Source organism: Purpureocillium takamizusanense, chromosome 3 (genome assembly GCF_022605165.1).
Source record: "Purpureocillium takamizusanense chromosome 3, complete sequence".
In the NCBI taxonomy this organism is placed as follows: Eukaryota; Fungi; Ascomycota; class Sordariomycetes; order Hypocreales; family Ophiocordycipitaceae; genus Purpureocillium; species Purpureocillium takamizusanense.
This window is the reverse complement of record NC_063070.1, coordinates 3,343,895-3,362,957: the sequence shown is the minus strand read 5'-3', so window position 1 is coordinate 3,362,957 and position 19,063 is coordinate 3,343,895. Positions and strand designations below refer to the sequence as shown.

The 19,063-nt window shown below is 54.4% G+C and overlaps 5 protein-coding genes across 5 annotated transcripts; 1 reads left to right on the top strand and 4 right to left on the bottom strand.

Annotated features, from left to right (window-relative positions):
- Positions 1 to 1,099: 1,099 nt before the first annotated feature.
- Positions 1,100 to 2,234, bottom strand: JDV02_004622 (Deuterolysin; the record flags this gene model as incomplete). The annotated part of the gene is made up of 2 exons (XM_047985853.1): positions 1,100 to 1,935; positions 2,009 to 2,234. The coding sequence occupies 2 exons, from the start codon at positions 2,232 to 2,234 to the stop codon at positions 1,100 to 1,102; spliced, it is 1,062 nt and encodes a 353-aa protein (XP_047841830.1).
- A 1,638-nt stretch (positions 2,235 to 3,872) lies between these two features.
- Positions 3,873 to 4,829, bottom strand: JDV02_004621 (uncharacterized protein; the record flags this gene model as incomplete). Its single annotated transcript, XM_047985852.1, has 1 exon — positions 3,873 to 4,829. One exon carries the CDS (start codon positions 4,827 to 4,829, stop codon positions 3,873 to 3,875), a length of 957 nt encoding a protein of 318 aa, XP_047841829.1.
- Positions 4,830 to 4,865: 36 nt separating this feature from the next.
- Positions 4,866 to 5,923, bottom strand: JDV02_004620 (uncharacterized protein; the record flags this gene model as incomplete). The annotated part of the gene is made up of 4 exons (XM_047985851.1): positions 4,866 to 4,993; positions 5,062 to 5,278; positions 5,364 to 5,717; positions 5,810 to 5,923. 4 exons carry the CDS (start codon positions 5,921 to 5,923, stop codon positions 4,866 to 4,868), a joined length of 813 nt encoding a protein of 270 aa, XP_047841828.1.
- A 1,967-nt stretch (positions 5,924 to 7,890) lies between these two features.
- JDV02_004619 (uncharacterized protein) lies at positions 7,891 to 8,403 on the top strand (the record flags this gene model as incomplete). The annotated part of the gene is made up of 1 exon (XM_047985850.1): positions 7,891 to 8,403. The coding sequence occupies one exon, from the start codon at positions 7,891 to 7,893 to the stop codon at positions 8,401 to 8,403; it is 513 nt and encodes a 170-aa protein (XP_047841827.1).
- A 2,839-nt stretch (positions 8,404 to 11,242) lies between these two features.
- On the bottom strand, positions 11,243 to 14,089 carry JDV02_004618 (uncharacterized protein; the record flags this gene model as incomplete). The annotated part of the gene is made up of 8 exons (XM_047985849.1): positions 13,919 to 14,089; positions 13,756 to 13,860; positions 13,658 to 13,698; positions 12,767 to 13,601; positions 12,430 to 12,705; positions 12,287 to 12,379; positions 11,932 to 12,230; positions 11,243 to 11,863 (listed from the first exon to the last, which is right to left on the bottom strand). The coding sequence occupies exons 1-8, from the start codon at positions 14,031 to 14,033 to the stop codon at positions 11,243 to 11,245; spliced, it is 2,385 nt and encodes a 794-aa protein (XP_047841826.1). The 5' UTR covers positions 14,034 to 14,089.
- Positions 14,090 to 19,063: the final 4,974 nt, after the last annotated feature.

The following is a 19,063-nucleotide window of genomic DNA, read 5'->3' as shown; positions in this document are numbered from 1 at the left end:
GGGTCACGACCAAGGGGATCTGCGGCTCTGCCATCGCTTTGAGAGCGAGCCCAACGAACGCCGCGGGCGACGTTGGCGTGTGCGCTAGCTGAAAGAGGGCATCGGGAGCCGGGATCAGTGCGCTTCATTGGTGGGAGGTGAAGCCTGTGCGAAGTCTCCAGCTGAGGTCCGCCCTTCAGCCGTCGTATTTTTCGCGTTCTGGATGCCTCGGGGCTGAGAGATTAGACTTAGATTTAGGGTTATCACTGTCCTGCAGTGCGGGCGCTGAGACCGCAGAGCGGCGTGGCGGGGGGTGGCGAGCGCATCTGCCGAGACGATATTGGGGGGGGGGTTCTGGATCTCTCCGTGCATTGATCCAGGAAACACAAATGGTAGAGAGTTGTCTATGGAGAATGGTGGTGGCTCGGATGTGTGTATGATGGATGGTCCGTGGATAATAAGGGAGGGGGGAAAAGGGGCAACCGTCGTATTTGCCAAACGAGTGCGATGAAGAATCCGGGGTTGAGAACAAGCTTTCTCGGCAGGCACCAGTCTGACCGATTGGGCGAGTCTCGCATCCGCGTTGGAACGGCTGTGGAGAAGCTAATAAGGCAAGGCGACATGCACGTTCTTCCAACTCATCAGCGTCCTGCCTGTCGTCCGTATCCCTTCCTTGGCCTTCCTCGCCCTTGACCTCAACCGTTTTTTTCCCTCTTGGCCCAAGATGCCAAGGCCCTCGGCCAAGGGAAGGGGCGATCGCGCCCGGCTTGGCCGTCTTGGGAAAAAGAAGAGCAGCAGGGGGTGAGGAATCATCCGACGTGGAGACCGCAAAAGCTTGTTCGGTCGGAACCTGAGCCGAGCTTACGGAGCGACAGCCTTGGGCAGGGAGTGCCAGTGGGAGTAAAGCCTCGCGTCTGCATAAGCAAGCCTAGTAAGGCTGACCACGTGCATTACGGCGCATAAATCTGTTACATAACACCTGTCTGTCTTTCGTGACTTGCTCCTATTTTGGCCACTATGCCCGCGCGCGCCCAACATGAACATTTTGAGTGCAGCTTATTATGAACAGACCGTCTAGCTTGCATTCAGTCCTCTACAACGCTTCGGACCGACTGGCCCATCAGCAGCCGGCATAGAGAGAGTTGGCAAACACGGCGTACGTGTCGGCGTTGTTCAGCTCCTCGGCGGCGGACAACTGCAAGATGGCATCGTAGCCGTAGCCGAGATCGTCGGTGCCCTGAATCTCCGTCAAATGGGTGCACTCATGGAGGTTCGTGGTCGCTTGATCCTGCGCGTGGCACGTGCTGGTCAACGGCGGGAGGTCGTTGAAGTAGAGGTCGCAGTACACCATGTAGCTCTGACTTGGAACCGTATAGGCCAGGACGTTGCTCTGGCAGTAGTTGCCGACGTCGGTGCAGTAGTATGTCGACGCGCCGGAACTCGTCGAGCCGCATTCTTGCGCGACGCGGCTAAACACCCCGGCCACGGTGTTGCGGGTGTTGCTGTCGGACGCCTTGAAGAACTCTTCCATCTTCTCGGACGGGCCCGACGAGGCAGCCTGCTGCGCCGTCTGCGACAGGGACTGGCAGTTTTGGAGGGCCTGCTCTGTCACAGAGAGACGCTCGCCGGTGCAGTCGCTCTGAACGTTGGTGCGTTTCCACTTCTGGTGGATGTTTGCCCGTACTGCCGCTGCCTCTGCGCCATTGACCTTGGTCTTGAGGATGTTGGATTCGTATGGCAACGACTTGACGATTTTGTTGTCCCCGGATTTGCTGGCAACCATGAGCTTCCCAGCGGACACGACGTGGAAATCGCCACCCGCCGAGAGATCGTGCGTCTCGGCGATGTCAAAGGTGACCACGACGGACTGGCCCGCCGAAACGTGCTGGAACGACTCTGCCGCGATCTTGGTTGTGGACACTCGCTTTCTTATGCCGGCGAAGCCAATCTCTCGAGCTGAAAATGACATGTTATTAGCTTTTGCATCAACGCATGCTGACCGTGGCTATGAGCCTCATCCACGACTCACCACCGGCTTTGACCTTTGCCTTCTCAACTGCAGAGCTGTCAAAGATGGATCCTGGGCGGAAAATCCTAAGGTCTTCGTGGCCGACATTGGAGATGGTGGCCTTGATGACCGAGTTGCCCGCCTTCTCCAGCTGCACGTTGATAGGAGAGGACGCCCGATCAACAACCATGGACGGCGCGGCGGCCGCGATGGAGACAAGGGCGATAAGCCCAGCGATGAACTTCATTGTGGTGATCAGGCAAAGAACAAGTCAGATGTTGTGTGGACGGGGGGAGCAACTGAGACTCCCCATCGACACTTGGAGTGCATGCTTTATACATTTCCTGAAGCATCTTGATCTGCAGCATCTCCCTCGGTGCGCTTGAAGACCATCGTCTGTCTCACGCATCAAATGTGGTCGAGGGCCTCGTACGGAATCCGTCACTCGCACTTGGCCTGTTTGACCGCTAGTTGCGAGCCGATACCACTTTCCCGAATCCGCATGGTGTTGTTCCTCTCGCAGTTTGTTCTCTATATACGAATTTTCGAGTGGTCATGTCAGTATTCTACATGCAATCGGGAATATGGGACAGGGTTTAGTCTGAGCTGTCCCCCACCCGGGGTTGTCTTCGCCGACACTTTGCAAGTGCGGCCCTTTGTGGCACATGATCAAGCTTGGAGTTGAACATTCTCATTGAGATTAGGCTTGAGCTTTGTTGAGTCGAATGTGTTATAGGTACTGTGAGTCAGTCAGTCTCTCATGGCCGTCCCTGCATGTTCGATGTTGAGCGGCGACATGTATGTGAACAACCAACGGGGGTCCCGATGACACGGACATAGCCGTTGCGGCTTTGTTCCATCTAGTGACTGCCGAAACGCGGCATGGTAGCCGCTGATGCTAGGCTCGGAGCCACCACGCGCCTTCCCGAATCGTTCCACCCGTCCGGGGTCGTCGCGCGGTTCATCGGATAAGTCGGAACGTTGGCGCGGATGTTTGAGAGTGAACCGTGGATACTAGACAACCACAACCTACCTTGTCGTTTCTTTGCGGCGACGACTTCGTACCAATCAGGCAGGGGGTGTGCGCTACCAGAGGCGAGTCGCCCTCTGCCTACAGGATCTTGATAAGGGCATCGATTAACATGCAAAGTTGCTTCCACTATGCTGTGGGTTCATTGCTATTGGGTCGGCGCCAACTGCCCGGCCTGCACAAATCCCATGCTTCATCGCAAAGAAGGCGCGCCCTGCTTGTGGCGAGTCCGTGTTGTCTACTAAGTTAATATCCTGTCAGTCCAGCAAGCCAAAGGGTTGACCCATGTTGTTTTGTAAAGAGGAATTGTGTCGAGGGTAACGTTAACCGACGAGCGTTAAGCTAAGAAGCTATGCATGTTTGCAGCTTCCCCATACATCAATTTTTCGTCGATCCAGCCCCCGATGGATCAACATGCGGCAGTCCACACCCCGCGGTGACAACGCGCGCTCTCATGGGAGCTTGCCTTTGTTCCACCCCCGCACTGGCCTAACCAATGGGTGAATAACTGTTCAACATGCGGCGCTGTATGTGGCACAGGTGCGTCCCGTTCCTTGATCTACAAAGGAAGCTGTTTTGCCAAAGTAATGAACCACCTAGCCGATTGGGAAACAAGATGTAGCCTAGCCAATCAATGTCTGCGTCGTTTTCTTCGACTTGGCCGCAAGCACAATCAACTAGCCGCGGACATGGAGATTACGGAGTTTCTGCCTAGACACGACTGGAGGTTATCCCATCCGGCATGGGATGCAGACAGAACAAGAACAGGCCGTTTGATGCCCGTGAAACAGTGCCGGGCGGAAGGTCACATTACGCTTTCATTATTTTGTCTCGTCTCTGTCTCATACATGGGCGTTATTGGTTCCGTCTCCCCAGGTTGGAGTCGAGCTCATACGACTCGACCGGGCCCGACTGCCAGCCGTGAGCGTACCCCGGATGCCCCTGCGCCGAGGCGGGCGACACCTCGTACCCCGGCCCGCGCCCGCCGTAGGGGCTCTGCGGGTGGTGTTGCTGGCTGTAGCTCGGACTCACTCCGTACGGGCTCGGCTGATGGTGTTGCGGCGGCGGCGAGGAGTGGGAGTGGTTGGACGAAGCGTCACCCTGAAGTTCGGTCCGGGGAGCCTGATGAGGACCACCCAGCTCAGAGACAATGCCTCCTCCTCCACCGCCGCCGTGCAGTTCGGGTCGCGGCGAGTGGCTGGGGGTGTAGAGCTCCGGCATTGGCTTCGCGCTCCCTGGTGACCCTATCCTGCCGGCCCAGTCACTCTTGCCGTCGAGCTCCGACTTTCCGGGAAACTCGTCTGGCGGGCCGGTGATTTGCTCTCCCCTAGCGAGCTTCTGACGCCTGTGTCGAACGAAGAAGACGATGGCTGCCACGATGCCGATGGCGACGACGCCCCCCAGGACGCTCGCCGCAATGATGGCCGTCTTGTTCCCGCCGCCTGACCCTCCGCCGCCGCCGCCGGTGTTTGTGTCCTTGCTGCCGTCAGAACCTCCTCCTCCGCCGCCGCCGCCGGTTCCAGAAGGGCTCGTCGTCTTGCTCGCGTTGAGCGATTTCGCACCGGTGCGACTCATGGCCGAGGGTTGCGTTTCTGAAACGGACTCGGCTCCCGTGGCGACGACCTTCTTCTCCGCCGCGCTGCAGTAAAAGTCGAAGACGGCCATGGCGGACGTGACGTCGTCTGTCGCCGTGCTGGAGCAGTACGCCTTGACGTCCGAGGTCAGGGTGCTCGAGACGCGGCCGCGCATCCCCGACTTGAGGCAGATGCAGGAAGCCAAAGCCTGAGCTCCCGTGGCGCAGTTCCAGGACATTTGCTATCATGATCGAGATGTTAGTATGCATTGACCCTAGCTCGTAGTCCCGTAAGGTGAGGAGGAGGAAATGAGGCGTACAGCGAAAACGGCGGATGAGACGCCCGACTGGGCGCAGGTGTTGAGAGACTTGAACTGCGGCAAACCGGTGATGTGATACGTCACTGTCAAAACCCAAGTCAGACGCAAGCCTTTGCCAGCCGACAAAAGTACGGGACGGGCGGGCGCATACTATCTCCAGGCGGGCCCGCTGGCTTTGCAAACGATGTCGTGCCGTTGCCCATGGCGCAGTATTCGCCGAAGAAGCCGACGGCGGCCGTCACGTCGTCGTTGTTGGTGCAAGACGACCGCACAGACTTGCTCAGTGACTGGCTCACGGCCTTGACCTTTGCGTCCTTGCACACGCACGAGGCGAAGAGGCTCGCGTCTTCGGGGCAGTACTCCCGATTCTAGTCATGATGATCAGCTTCCGTGCTTCAACCCGATCGGGGATCCTGCGGCTCATTTTTGCGCTCGAGGGGGGGGGCAGCATACATCTCCCATCACCGCGTACGACACGGCCGACTGCGCACACTGGGGCAGGTACGAGATCTCGGCGAGCTCGGTGATGAAGGCGTTGACGGCGTTGGTGGTCGGCGTCGCGAAGACGACGGCCTTGCCTGGGTTGCAGTACTTGTCCATGACCTTGGAGGCGCTCCAGACGTCGTCGGACGCCGTGGTGGCGCCGCAGCTCGACGACACGGCGCTCGTCATGCGCTGGTTGACCGACTGCAGCTCCTTGGTGTTGGAGCAGATGCACGACTGGAGATCGGTCGCCGCGTCGCCGCATTTCGAGTTGTACGTTTCAGAGGCGATGTTGTAGGAGATGGCGGATTTGGCGCACGGTGCCTGCCAAGTTACGCGCGCAACAAGCGGATTAGCATCTAGGTCATCTCTCCAGTCTTGAGGATGTCTTCCCGGGCTGTCGTGTTTTCACCTACCAGGATGGAAAAGATGGCAATGTCGGTCACGTACACGACGTCCACGGCCACGGCAAAGCCAGACAGGCAGGCCGCTGCCCACGCCAGCGAAAGGCAACGCGACTGCCGCATCATGGTGGTGTCGGCCGGTGTTGACGTCGTTCAATTACGCCCGACGTCCTCGAGAGCCAGCCAGCCGAGCCAGCCCTTGGGATGATCAAGGAGGGCGAAAGAGTTCTGGTTGGGGAGGCGCACGACTGAGTGAATGACTCCTCCTCCAAATCCGCCCATGACGATTGCTAAAAGACTCACGATACTACCGACGTACGTATTACCAACCGTGCCGGCCGCCGCGCATTTGCGCCAAGCGAGCGCGGAGCGAGCGGTTCCAACCGCCCATTGTGCCTCATTTCCACACTCGCCCAACCGAGGCACTCTTCCTCGCGCTCGACGAATCGTCTGGCGCGGCCTTGGCGCAGAATTTTGCGGGCGCGCCCTCGCACAGCCAGGCACGATGGGGTCATCGGGTGTGTGCGAGGGGACGCGGGCCCCTGGCAGCTGAAAAGACGCCGCAGGCGCCACGGGGTTTGCGGCTGAGGATAGGGGGCTCATGGGCTCTCCCCAGATGAACAGGGCACTCACTCGCCTCGTCCGGGCCATGTGACCACCGTTACCTTGCGGCGGGACGGGTGGCCCCGTTGCCGAAGCGGTGCTGGAACAGATGTTTGTTGTAACAAGGGGAATGAATCAAGAGAAGTGAGGCGGCTTGAGACGGAGAAATACAGCCATATCATGCGGCGATCCGGAGAAACGTGGTGGACGGAACCTGGGCCGGCCGCCCCCGGTCGCAGTGATGTGACCAGCGTCAGGTCTGCTCGTTTCTGGATGGGTTGCTCGCTTGGAGCCGATGACATGGGTCGTCGAGCTTGGACCAGAAGCAGCAAAGTGGGCTCGCCATCTTGAGGGGCAGGCAACATGGAGAAAATCCACACTCCATCACCAACAGTGAACACCACCAACTGGACCAACGCTGCTCAAGGCTCACACGAGGCACCAACTTCAAGCCCACTCGCTGGGCGTGGTTCCTCCTCGGCCATCCATCATTTCCAACCTAGCTTCCCCAAGTTCTGATGACTGCGCTGCCAGGCCATGCGCTTTGCCGCCGCCGGTTCGTTACCTAGAGGCTAGATCACCTGAAGGGAGTGGAAGTAAGTGGTTCGACGCTGCGGACCCTTCGCGTGGCAACCATGTCCGTCGGCGGCGACACGCCACAACGGTCTGGCAACGCGGCTCCCCAAGCCTTCTCTGCAGCATGCCGCTTTTTGACTGCGTAACGTTTGGACCCGGGGGATATAGAGAGTCCAAGGGTCCTGATGGAGCAACAAGAGGCACACTCTACGCCACGACTGACTCCAGGGCTCCAAAATGTTGGGATATTCGCGACCCAGAGATCCGTGGCCCGTATTGCCCGACCATCGGCAATCGCCACCTGCAAAGAGCCAGCGATACGTGCCTCTAGCTTCGCCTTACGCCATTGCCCGATGAACGCCCCGGATCTTCATGAGAAGGATCACCAAGTCGACGGCGTCAAACTTCCCAGTGGATGCCCTCTCCCACTTCCGAGGCACCAACTCCTCGCGCCGACCAAGCTTGCCCACGAACACAACGGTCGACGGCGCGCATCTCGCGAGACGTCGAAAAGACTTGGCGCGGCATCTTCTTGACGCCGAGCCGATTGAATGACCACGCCTTCACGCAGTCGGGTCTACGGCCTGCGGCTGCCGGTCGGCACTCGGTCGTGTAAGGACAATGGTGTATCCTACCCCATAATTTAGCTCTTTTCGTCTTCTGATCGTCTAACTGGTGAAGATCGCCGCCGCATCGCGTTTCCGAACTCGCCTCCCATAGCCAACAACCGGGCCCCGACAATACTTCCTTGGACCCCGAAGATGAGACTGAAGCCCCGCGCCTCAACGAGCATTCCGGTTTCGCTTGCCTATATAGTCGCCACGAGCAGCCGGTCGAAAGCATGCGTATCGGACAAGGAACGAGTCTGACGGGTCGCTGGCCGGACTCGCCAGGGCATAGGGCCCCTCAACATCATGTCACACCTACTTGAACTCGACGTCAACATTGTGCCATACACTTATCGTTCTTCATGCTTCAGCGTTTCCAGGCGAGGCGGCACGCATAACTGCCTCACGCGCGGCTCTGATACCTACCTCATTTCGCACTGTCGGCCCTTCGGCGTGCCAATCGTTGCGCTCCGCCCGGTCCTACCTGGTCAGCCCCTGCCAGATCAGCCAGCGCGATTCCACAGGACAGCACCCTCCGGCATCGCAGCATGTGCGACGCCATCTGCGTTAAAGTGGTATGAAGGCCAGAGAATTGTTTCAGAGGCCGTCTTTCTGAATGTACGATGCATTCGCTTCCGAGGCACCGTTCCATTCGCCCTTGATACCGATCAGAATGCCGACAGGTCTGCCTACATTTACACCAACCCGCCTTATTGCAGAGGCCCGCCTCCTTTCCATCCCATCACCGCATTGAAAGGCTTGGTCTTCTATTTTGATGAAAGGAAACGCTTCCATCAGCTCGCTCGACAAACAAGCTGATGGTCATCGTCGCATTCCTGTGTTGGCCTGCCTGGCCTGTGCCTCCGCCGTGACTGCGCCCCTGACGGTGCCCGTGACTGTGTGTGGCTGTCGCGCCTTGCTAGTTAGCTTAGGGGTTACGCGGTTAGCTGGTGGTTTTCTTCTCAAGTGTCGTGGCACATCCGGCCCGTTTTATTAGCAGCGGTACTAACGTGTCGCCTACGCGCAAGCGACGCGCGAGGCCACCCAACAATAATCAGGTTTCCTTAATTACGAAACTCATCGGATCCTAGTCTTAGCAAGCCCTCGTCAGTCCTACCTCAAGCCATCAACAATAGACCATATGCTGAAAGCGCAAAACGTCAGGCGTTCTGCCCGCGATCAGTGCCGACCGAAACGACTGCGGTGTCTTCGGGCCGAAAACACCATGGCGCAGTGCGTGCCCGCTGCGATGCGTGACGGGGACAGTCGGTCGTCCGAGAAGACCGCGCAGGCTGCGTCTCGTTTGCAGACCCGGCGGCGAGCCGTGCCAACGTCCCCTCGCCAGGGCAGCATTACGCGCCAACATTGTGAGATATGAGCCATGTCGAGCTTCTTGCGCCTGCGATGGTGGGGGAACCTCGGGCGACAGCTCCGTTTTCTTTAGCCCATCGTCGATCGAGCAAAGTCCCACGGCACGCGGAGACAACTTCGCACCCGTAAAACAGCTAAGCAGTGCACCACAGCTTCAGGAGCCTCCAAGCTCAGATGACAACTTCAACGATTATATGTACTAGCACCCACATCAAGACCCATCTTCATCTGCCGTTGCACTCAATCAGGCTGCCTGAGCTGCGATAACAGTTTGGTCGAAAGAGCGGCACATACAGATTCACGAGTTCGTCTGACGCCGTCACAATTCTATCGTAGAAAAGGTATCGTGTGGAGCTGATACGTCGCTCAAACTCCAAAAAGGGAGAAAAAAAAGATGAGGTGGCTCTGATAGGAAGAAGAGAAAGCTTTCCGATATGGCAGGCACACGCAAGGCACAAAATTGGACACCCTGTTTATTACTGTGTTTTGTGTGTTATCATTATCGACACAGAAATAGTCCCTATCGTGGGCGGTTGTAGGACGCGGCCGCCAGCAGGTCCTCCTCTCCCCTAGTGCCCCTGGCATACACTTTGAAGGGCCTGTGTTTCGTCTCTGCCGTACCAAAATCTGTTTCCATTTCTTTTCTGGGCGCTATCTGCTTGATCGCAGCAGTGGCGATAGGTTCCCATCGCGCCAAAGGCAGGGACAGCCCGCAGCGCCCTGCGACCACCCGGGCGCTCGTCTGTGCGGAGGGCGAGCCGAGGAATTGGGCCGACGTGTCACCGTACGCTCCACCATCCATGAATCCAGCGGCCACCGTTGCGTGCTGCTGATGGCACCCAGGCTGGCCAGCTGCGCCGCCCGGCTGACGTAGATGAAGCCATCGACAGCGACGCCCACACACGAAGCCGAAGCCGCCCACGAAGGCCCATTATGCCCATGGCCAGCGCCTTGTCCCTGTCTGTCAGTCGGACCGGCAGCGCCGGGGGCAGGGCCGCCATACGGAAGCCCGCCCGAAACGAGTCAGTTGCCCGAAAGACGTCATAGCCTGAACTACTCAGTATGTAGTGTTGTTCACACAGAAGTCATAGATTCTCTCAGTTTACCCTGTTGGCGTTGGCGGCTCCCTCTTGCACGAGAGCATTCTACTACGTCTTTGTCGCTGCCCGCAGCGGTGAGATACGTAGCGATGTCTTTCTGGCATTTTGCACTGTCTACCCCGGGATAGTTATATTATGCGCGGCTAATATCTTATGGATGACAACCATTGCTATCAACTGTCGCTATAGACACCTGATATACTCTGCCTCGTACTGCTGAACTAACTTAAAGATAAGTATTGCAATATAATGAATACGCTCGAGGCCTCTATTATAGGTAGATAGTACAGCTAGCTTACTGGTAAGCGGGGGGCTTAAGAGAGATACGCACAGACTTAAAGGTGTCTCATAATTTATTCAGCCGAGTATATAGCGCTCGGATAACGCAGTCTATATTCTCCTATTTTAAGCTTCGTGTTTACTGTTTAGCATATGGATAGCTAATACTATTGCGCGATTGTATAGTTAAACGAGATATGGAATACATGCAGGAGCAATATAAAGGCTCTGTCTCCCACGCAATATATTCGAGCAGGAATATCAAGATCAACAGCCTTCTCCCTTTGATTTTAAATACATCTTTTTCGTCATCCCTTTTCGACACTCCGTACGTCATGGAGGTAAAGCTCGTCATGCTTTGGGCCTCTATCTTTGCTACAGCTAGCGGACTTGGGAGTTGTTGTAGCAAGACCGAGGAAGAGGTTAACCGCGAAGCGGAGTCTTACCACATGCACTTCGCTAAAACCAGAGGCGTAAGCGTTCAATAACTGACATCGCTATATACACTACGGGACTGATATATTTTAGGCTTGTCTATTTGCCTCTCAAGAGTGCGTGGTGAGGAAGTGGACTGCGGTGAAGGCCCAGGAGCCTGTATCGGGGTGGGAACTCGATTTGCAAGAGCTCAGGATCAAGTGTAAGGACACGACACAAGTAAGGTCAATTCACGTTCCTTTTAAGCCGCTTCTTTTCTAATGTAGCAGTGCAACTGTGACCTGGAGCCTTGCTATGTCGAGCAAATCCTGACCGACCCAGTGGCAACGTGCGGAAAGGAGGCTACCGCATGGACCCGAGACATAGAGTTCATGGAACGCACTCAGCAGTAAGATGGACATTATGGATTTGGTGTTTCTTTAAACTTCTCTTACTAGCTCACTAGCTATTTGGAAGGTCTGTTGGGCCCATACCTATCTACTATGATTCTTCCTCATACTTGGTGGCAAGTCTTGCTGCCTAGTTCCCCACTGGCTTTCTTCCTTCCCGAGCGTGAGCTCAAGGACCCCGCCTTGAACGAAGAAGTCATGAGAAATCCAGTTTCGTGTATATGGTTTGCCATCAAGCTTCGCGCTCTGTATGTAGATGTTCTCGTAGCTTGCATCAAATTGAATGGTGCGTATAATTGCCTTTTTCTTCGTGATGGGGTTGGTGATCGTAATCTCGGGGAAAAAGGGGGGGTTAATAAGGTAAACGTCTTGGCCAGCTACGGGCCAGACGCCCATCATAGCAAGAGTACTAAATGAACCCATTGCTCCAGAGTCGTCATTGCCAGGAATACCAACCACGGTGTCGTTGAACAGGGACGGAATGTAATGGTGCTGGTAGAATGAGCTTAGTCCAGGACGTCCCGCATAATGGAAAAGATAGACCATAAGGAAACCCTGCTCATCACCCATATACAGGAGATCAGGTGTGTCGTGTAGAAATTGCAGCCGTCGAACAAATTCCGTGGGTCCACCCAGGGTAGTGATGAGGGCGTCCATATCATGCGGCGCGTAAAATGTGTACAGCCAACTGCTGCCTTCATATGTCTGTATACAGTTGTGGTTAGCCTGAAAGAAGAGCAATGAAGCGTAAATATAAGTTTTAGGAGTCTCACCTCGTGTCCGTTGCTATTCAAGTAGCAGCTTGTAAAGTTGAGCATCGGAGTACAGAATGTCGGGTCTTGGAAACCATAGGTGCCGTTCAGGTATCTCGGTTGCAAGAAGCCGGTAAATGTCTTGCCTTGGACTGTTGACTGCTGGTCCTTGTTGAACATGTTTACCCAGTTTTCTGCGCGTTTTTGGTACTTCTCGACGTCACCCTGCTTCTTCATGCCCCGTGCCATTTCAGCAATGCAAAAGTCGTTGTAGGCATACTCCACAGTGCGAGAAATGGACCGCGTGAAAGGACCAACGCCTGTGTAGAAGTCAGTACTGTTACGAGTGAAGACACAGAGAGTATGGCGTGTATACCATAGGGGTCGAAATCGTCCGTTGGGATGTAGCCGAGCTCCTTCCAGCTGGCAAGGCCTCCTCGCCCCTCAACAGACCATATAGGAGGCTCGTCTATTCATGTCAGCTGGCCATTAATTCGTAGAACGTGTCGTGTATCGAACCTTCGGCGTCGGATATAACAGCCTCGTATCCCGTTTTCCAGTCGATACCATCGTTGAGCTTCTTGACATATGCGTCCGCCAAAACGACATCCGCATTACTGCCACCTTGTGTAAAGCCCTTGCACAAGCTCATTCGGCAGTCTGGCAGCTTCCCTTCGTGACGGTATATGTCAATCAAGCTGCGCACCATGAGTGTCTGGCTGACTGGGTCAAGTATTGTGAGAAGAGGGTGTATGCTCCGGTACGAATCCCAAATGCAGTAGAATGAGTCATAGTCTGCGAGAATCTGGTAAGCAATGAGGACGATGGTAAAATCGCGGGGGGGAACAAAGCTCACAGGGCTCATCGCTCTTCCAAAGTGGGTTCTCGCCAGTGTAGTCCTGAGGAGAGATCATTGATCGGTACATGCCGGACCAGAAGACGGTCTGAAGGGTCTTGTTGACTCCCGTGGCATCTACCCGTACTGTGCTCAGCTTATCTGCCCAAGCATCGCGTGCCTTCTGGCGAGTACTGTTAAAGTTGAAATCACCAATCTCGTTTGCGGAGTTCCTGCAAGCCTGCTGAGTACTTATAAAGGACAAACCAACTCGTGCTACAATTTCGTTGTGCTTTCCTGGCCTTTTGAACTGAACAAACGCGCCGGCGGGCACTGGCGGCTTACTGCTGCCGTCGGCCTGAGTTTGGAGATGCTTGGGGTGTGTGCCTGCACGGTTGTTTTGGAAGACGCCCGTCTGCTTGATCTCGGCGCCCTGGAAGTCGGTGCAGAAGTAGAGCGTGTACGTCCCAATTCCAAAGGACGGCTGGAAGGTTCCGCTGCCAGTGATACGGCCGGTGCGATCATCAACTGATATATTGGCCCGACTGCGTGAGTTGGACAAGTCCGTCAAGTCGACCAGGATCAAGGGCTCGTTGGGAACGGAGCCTTTGTCCGTAATCTTCATGGGCTTTGGCGTGCTGGGAAACGTGAAGCGATACAAGGCAGTGTGGTTTGTAACAGTCATCTCCGTGTTGATGGAGCTGTTCAAGGCGACTGCAAAATATCCTGGCTCAGCAATCACCGTGTCGTTGATGCGTTTCGATGCGCGGAGCGCCTTGGCGAAGTAGCAATTGTTGAGCTCGCCATTCAAGCATCCACTTTGCGCGAACAAGGGAAAATTGCCTAGCGAAGCACCCTGTGTCCTGAGTTAGCTGCGCTGTTGATGCGACGCTTCTATCGTGGGACACTTACTCCGCCGGTACCGCTGTCGTGCATGTGGGAGAATCCGACAACTATCCGAAAGGTGTCAGCACGACGGAATCGCTTGAATACGAGAGGAGCCTTCTTACTATCTGAGTTATCAGAGGCGAAGCCCCCTTGAAGCTCTGCGCCATTCGTGTCTGCAACAGCCTTGGCCATGCCGAAAGGCAATGTCGCGCCCGGGAATACGTGGCCTGTACACTGTTAACAGGACGCCCTGTCGGCATTAAATACAGTGCTGCCTCTACCAACCTCCATTGATGGTGCCAATGAGGGGATTTACGAAATCGAGGACGTCATGCTGTGTCGCGTGTGTCGCCAAGGCGAGCGATAGAGCCACAATACGGAGTGACGTTTTGAAGCCCATGTTCACGAGACGAGCTCTGCAGGCACCAAAGACCCGTATTTGGAGCTGACAAGTTGCCAGTCGGACGGCGGTGAGCGTCCACCGTGTCTTTTATGTGTAGCATGGCTGCATGCTAGTGTTACTCAAACTCATGTTACCCAAACTCAACAACGTGCGCATGTCGCTTGACGATCCGAGACCGAGCCCCTTAGACTTCTCGGGCTGCGTTGTGGTCACTGCCCCAGCCCCCCCGCGGGGAAATATCCACTGTAAGTGGGGGCTAGGTGCTGCTCAAGACAGCTCATTGTAGGAACCCGATCAATCGATGTAACCCTTGAGCGGGGGTAGGAATAATAAAGGCGCCCCGGGGAACTAGGCCCGGGTGACGATGTGGAGGCGCGTCAAGCAGCACCAAATTCGTTCAGCCGGGAATTGTGCCGCAACCACCGTCGGGACTCCGGCGGATGCCACAACTTATTAGACCGTCGGAATAAAGAGATTCGAATAGGTGATCGCTTGAATTGTCCGACCTAGAGCCACTCGGGAATCCACCTTCACGGCCCCAAGCCCTGCTAAGTGACGCCGAGAGTGGTGCCACGCTGTCTCTTCCTTCGCCTCGTCTGCGTGCCCCACCATGACTCAGTCTCGGGGCTCCTTGCGGCTGTACCGGGCTTGACAGATCGCGTTCGTCAACACGGTTGCACGCGCAACCTCATTACTACAGAAGTCGTGCCCCTCCGGATTGGTGTAAGTGAGATTGGGATATAAATCTGGGCAGACGATAGCTCCCTTCTCTACTTGGCGGCCTGTATGGTGCGAGATCGTCGGAAGAGCAAAGAAGTCGGCTTCCAGTCGCCTGCATACAGAGCGGTCCAGATGGCTGTACGAGGGGATAAATCTAGCGCGACGATCGAGTGTCCTGGCTCATGGTGAGCCTTTATGCATAGCTTTGTGACATAGCTGAGAATTTTTGACTGGCGCGCTTACATGTCTTCCGCGTCCCACGCATCCTTGCGCCCATTTGAAGGGTGAAAGTAAGGCGCTAGTTTTGCACATCAACACCTGAATAGGCTAGTTAAAACGTATGCGCAAGTACAGCTACTAATGGAACTATGTTGCGCGCGAGCCCCGAATGGCCACGCTGCACATGTCACTGTGGCCATCCCGCTACGCGTTGAGGGTAACGTGCATGCTTGCCCTTTATGCCTCAGCAGGCTTACTATATCGCGGAAGTTGCGGGAGTTCAGTAGCCGGGCTGGACCAGCCGTATCACTAGAAGCTGCACGTGCTCCGGTTCATAATATTATACAGCTGCGTGCGTGCACACAACCACCAGTGTTATTCCGATCGGCAGCTTGAACAGCAAGTAGAGAAAGGAAAGACTGTGAAACTGTGATGTGTTAACTCGACGGCGGGACGATCGACTACTATCTTCTTTATAACTCATAGGGACATGGGCTACCCAATCTATTAGTACATAAGAATGAGCACTAACCCAAAGACCAGGGTGATAAACTCCAGCGCGGGTATTCCAAGACGCGGGGAGGTTGATGTTCCTTTAAAGGCCCAGGTCTCACATGAGCCATGGATCACATTATAATCCACTGCTGAGTTGATACCAAAACTGCGAATTGGGTAAGGAACCGTGCGACACCTCCCACCCGCCTTGGTTTGACAACTTGTTTCGAACCATGGGAATTGATCTTCATCAAAGGCATCGCCGCCCACCTGCCTGCAATCGGGAAAAGCATAAACGTAGAAGACCCACGGAGCTTCCTTGTCTGCTTTAATTGTCCCCGTCACGTTGACTTGCTCATACCATACGCGCGAATAGTTTGAACTTTCGTTGAATGGTTCGTAGGTTTGGGTCGACCAAGCCACTCCGTTGGGTTCGACAAGATTGTACTTGGAGTCATAGACGCGTTGCGTAGCATTTTGGAAGCCCGTGGCGTTGGGTACGGAAAAAATGTTCACGAGGTTGAAGCAGGTAAAAGCAGACGGTTGACTTGACGTGGTAAGAACTAGACCGCGCAGGGCATCGTTTGCCTCGCACGAAGACCCTTGGTTGTCGGGAAAGAACGAAATAGTCAGGTTGCCTTGACTTCACGCAAAAGCATTAGCCAGAACTGCAACCGGAGCGAGTCATGTGTTCGAACAGTACCTCAAAACCCCGCGAAAAATGTACGGTGATAGGAGTGTCACCCATATGTAGTTGGTGATTGCCATGAAGGAAGTCGGAAGTTTGAGACTGAATGGAGAATCACTGGTAGTTGTCCACATATGACATAGGGAGGGGCAGGTATAAATGGGAAAGATCGAACCCCTGTCAGGCCAATGTAACAGTCTTCCTACTCTACGTCATGATCTACAGGCGGCAGTGCAGGTTGGTTGATCGACCAACGGGCTCAGGCCAGGCGGCAAGGTATAAAAATGGTCTCGTGTCACTCCAACGGAAACTCAGTCCACTCGCGGTAACGGCCAATCACCACTGTGTACCTCAGCGCCTTCACGTCCGCATCCTTCCGGCTTGCGAGTTGAACTTGATAAGTCACTGTCGTCACATTGATGCCGAGTGGCAAACGCTTCCACTTATTGAGCTTTTCAGAACAATGGGCTCATGTTTCTCACCCGTTATATGGCGTTAAAATAGGACGGCATCCTCCCTCTTGCCAAATGTTGAGGAGCTGTTGAAGCTTCCTCCATCTACTTCTCTAGTCACAAATAACAATCCACTAACTTTCTCCGCCATCTGTAGAGGGTCACCGGCTCCATCAAGGTTTTTGCCTATGATTAGCAGTTAGAATCGACTCCTAAGCGAAGTAATGATCAGGTCCAGTGTTTCTCTTACCGATGCATTGGAAGATTGGAGCTGGATGACCAACATTCCTACACTGACCTACACAACTCCCAAACATGTTGTCTCCCTCTGCATTTTCTCGGAGAATGCAATCCTTTTTGCACTCGGCATCTGGTTTCCGCGTGATCAGCTTTTCCTCATAGCTTATTGTTGAAGGGGGCAAAGGGTTATCATGCTGCATACGAGTATCGAAAGCCCCATGCGGCCCATTGACGCCATCGACACACGTGGGCATGTCATTCTGTCTCTGCAGGAGGTTTGGAGCTGCCATAGCAGCTACCAGAAAAAAAGGAAATCCATATATTCTCATAGTGACTTAAGCATGTACTTAAGGATGTGTCTAGAGGTGCCTGTCGAGCTCTCTGCTTGTGCGGATCTCTCTATTTATGCATTTGCGGATGCACTCGATCCATCTCTGGTTGCCGTCGGTCGCAACGTACGGCAATGCTTAAGAGACTATGGCCGTTGGACATTCGAGCCTGCGGTCTTATCCTTGGAACCTCCAGGACTCCGATTATGATCTTTCCTCTGGGAGAATACGTCGTACGCCTCGCTGCCTCCAACAAGTGACATCACGTATTTCCCAAGATAAGCAGTGATTGACCTATATATCCATGTCACATGTGTTGGTCTCATCCCTCCTATTGTATCCGATAAACAACAAGATTTGGCTGTAGAGCCGAAAGTTGGGCAAAAATGACGCATATCGTGAGAGTCCTGTCTCTACCAAGTCTGTATACATTTCAACAAGTCCATTGAAATGAGTATAAGGCGTAATATACATTAAATTTTGGGCCTGTCGCTGCACAGATATACTTTCACACTTGACGTGTCAAGTGCTCGTCGGTAGTCGTACTGGTAATAACGAAGTGAGTAAAACTGGAGGTTGGCAGATAAGAGGCGGTACTGCAGCATTGACTGCTACCTCCCGCCGTGAATACATCCCTTACTTAATCTGGAAGGGAGCTAAACGGTTATGCGCCATTTCATTCCTCGTTGCAATGCCGAGAACGATCATCCTGAGCATCTGGCCAACAATGTCAATTTCATAGACAACTCCATGAAACCAAAACGTCACACCTCATGCCTAGTTCAGATCCTACGACGCATTTTAATGTGTTTTCAGTCATTTCAGACGTCATAATGTAGTAGCCCCTGGCTCAATATACTGACTCTCACAGGCGACGCCGACCAACGACCGCTATTGCGTGTGTAGATTGCCAACACCAGCGACCCGCTAGCATGGGTTTGTGCCCTACTACCCGAAGGAAACGTCATGACCGTGTCGTTTTGAGAGTACCAGGGGTAGAAGTTGAGCAAAGCCAAACACCATATTTAAGCAGTTGAAGAAGAGATAGGACTAGGAATATAAAAGTAATCACCAGAACGTATTGGAAGCCATTTCGTCGCTAACCAGCGTTACTCGCCCGTATCACGGCCCGCATATTAATCTGCAAAGTAACTTGCCATGGCATTGACGTCCGTACTTGATGGCATCGGCCTCATCGGAACGGCCTTGGGCATAATTGGCTTTATCAAGGATAATATCCCTTCCAAGCCTCCTCAGGGTGCTTCTATCCGTGTGAAAGCTGGCAAACCAGGAGATAGCCGCCCAGACATGGTAAACATGGAACACAATCGCTTGACACATTAAGCTATGGGGTAACTAACTGGGGCTAGGATGGGAAAATCGCCTCCGTCTATGCTTGGGATGTCGACAACAACTATCTAGGAAAAGCGGACGGTGGATTTATCGAGATCGGTGACGTCGGAGACTTCACGATTGATTCGTTCTCTCCAGGCACTAGAGCCGAGAATGTCGGGGTGTCTGCAACCAAGGACGCAATCTGCGTCGCCTGGATCGCGGTCAGAATGTTTGATGAAACCGATGGCGGAGCTTGGACGGGAGACATTGGCCACAAGTGTGGGCAAAGCTGGTATGAGCAGAATGAAAAGGCTGGATGGCTTGACAAAGACCAGAAAGAGGATTATGTGCCGAGGTGCACCTGGCTAGACGAAGACCACTCAAACGACATCCTGAGCGCAGCACTCAAGTTTAGTACGACAGCGTACGGACAGAAGGTTGTCGACACCAAAGAAAAAGCAAAGGCTTGTGAATTTTCCAAATGGGGCAAGGATAATGGCCCTATCAATGGTACGTGAGCTACACCGATTCTATAACCCACCTCAGAAA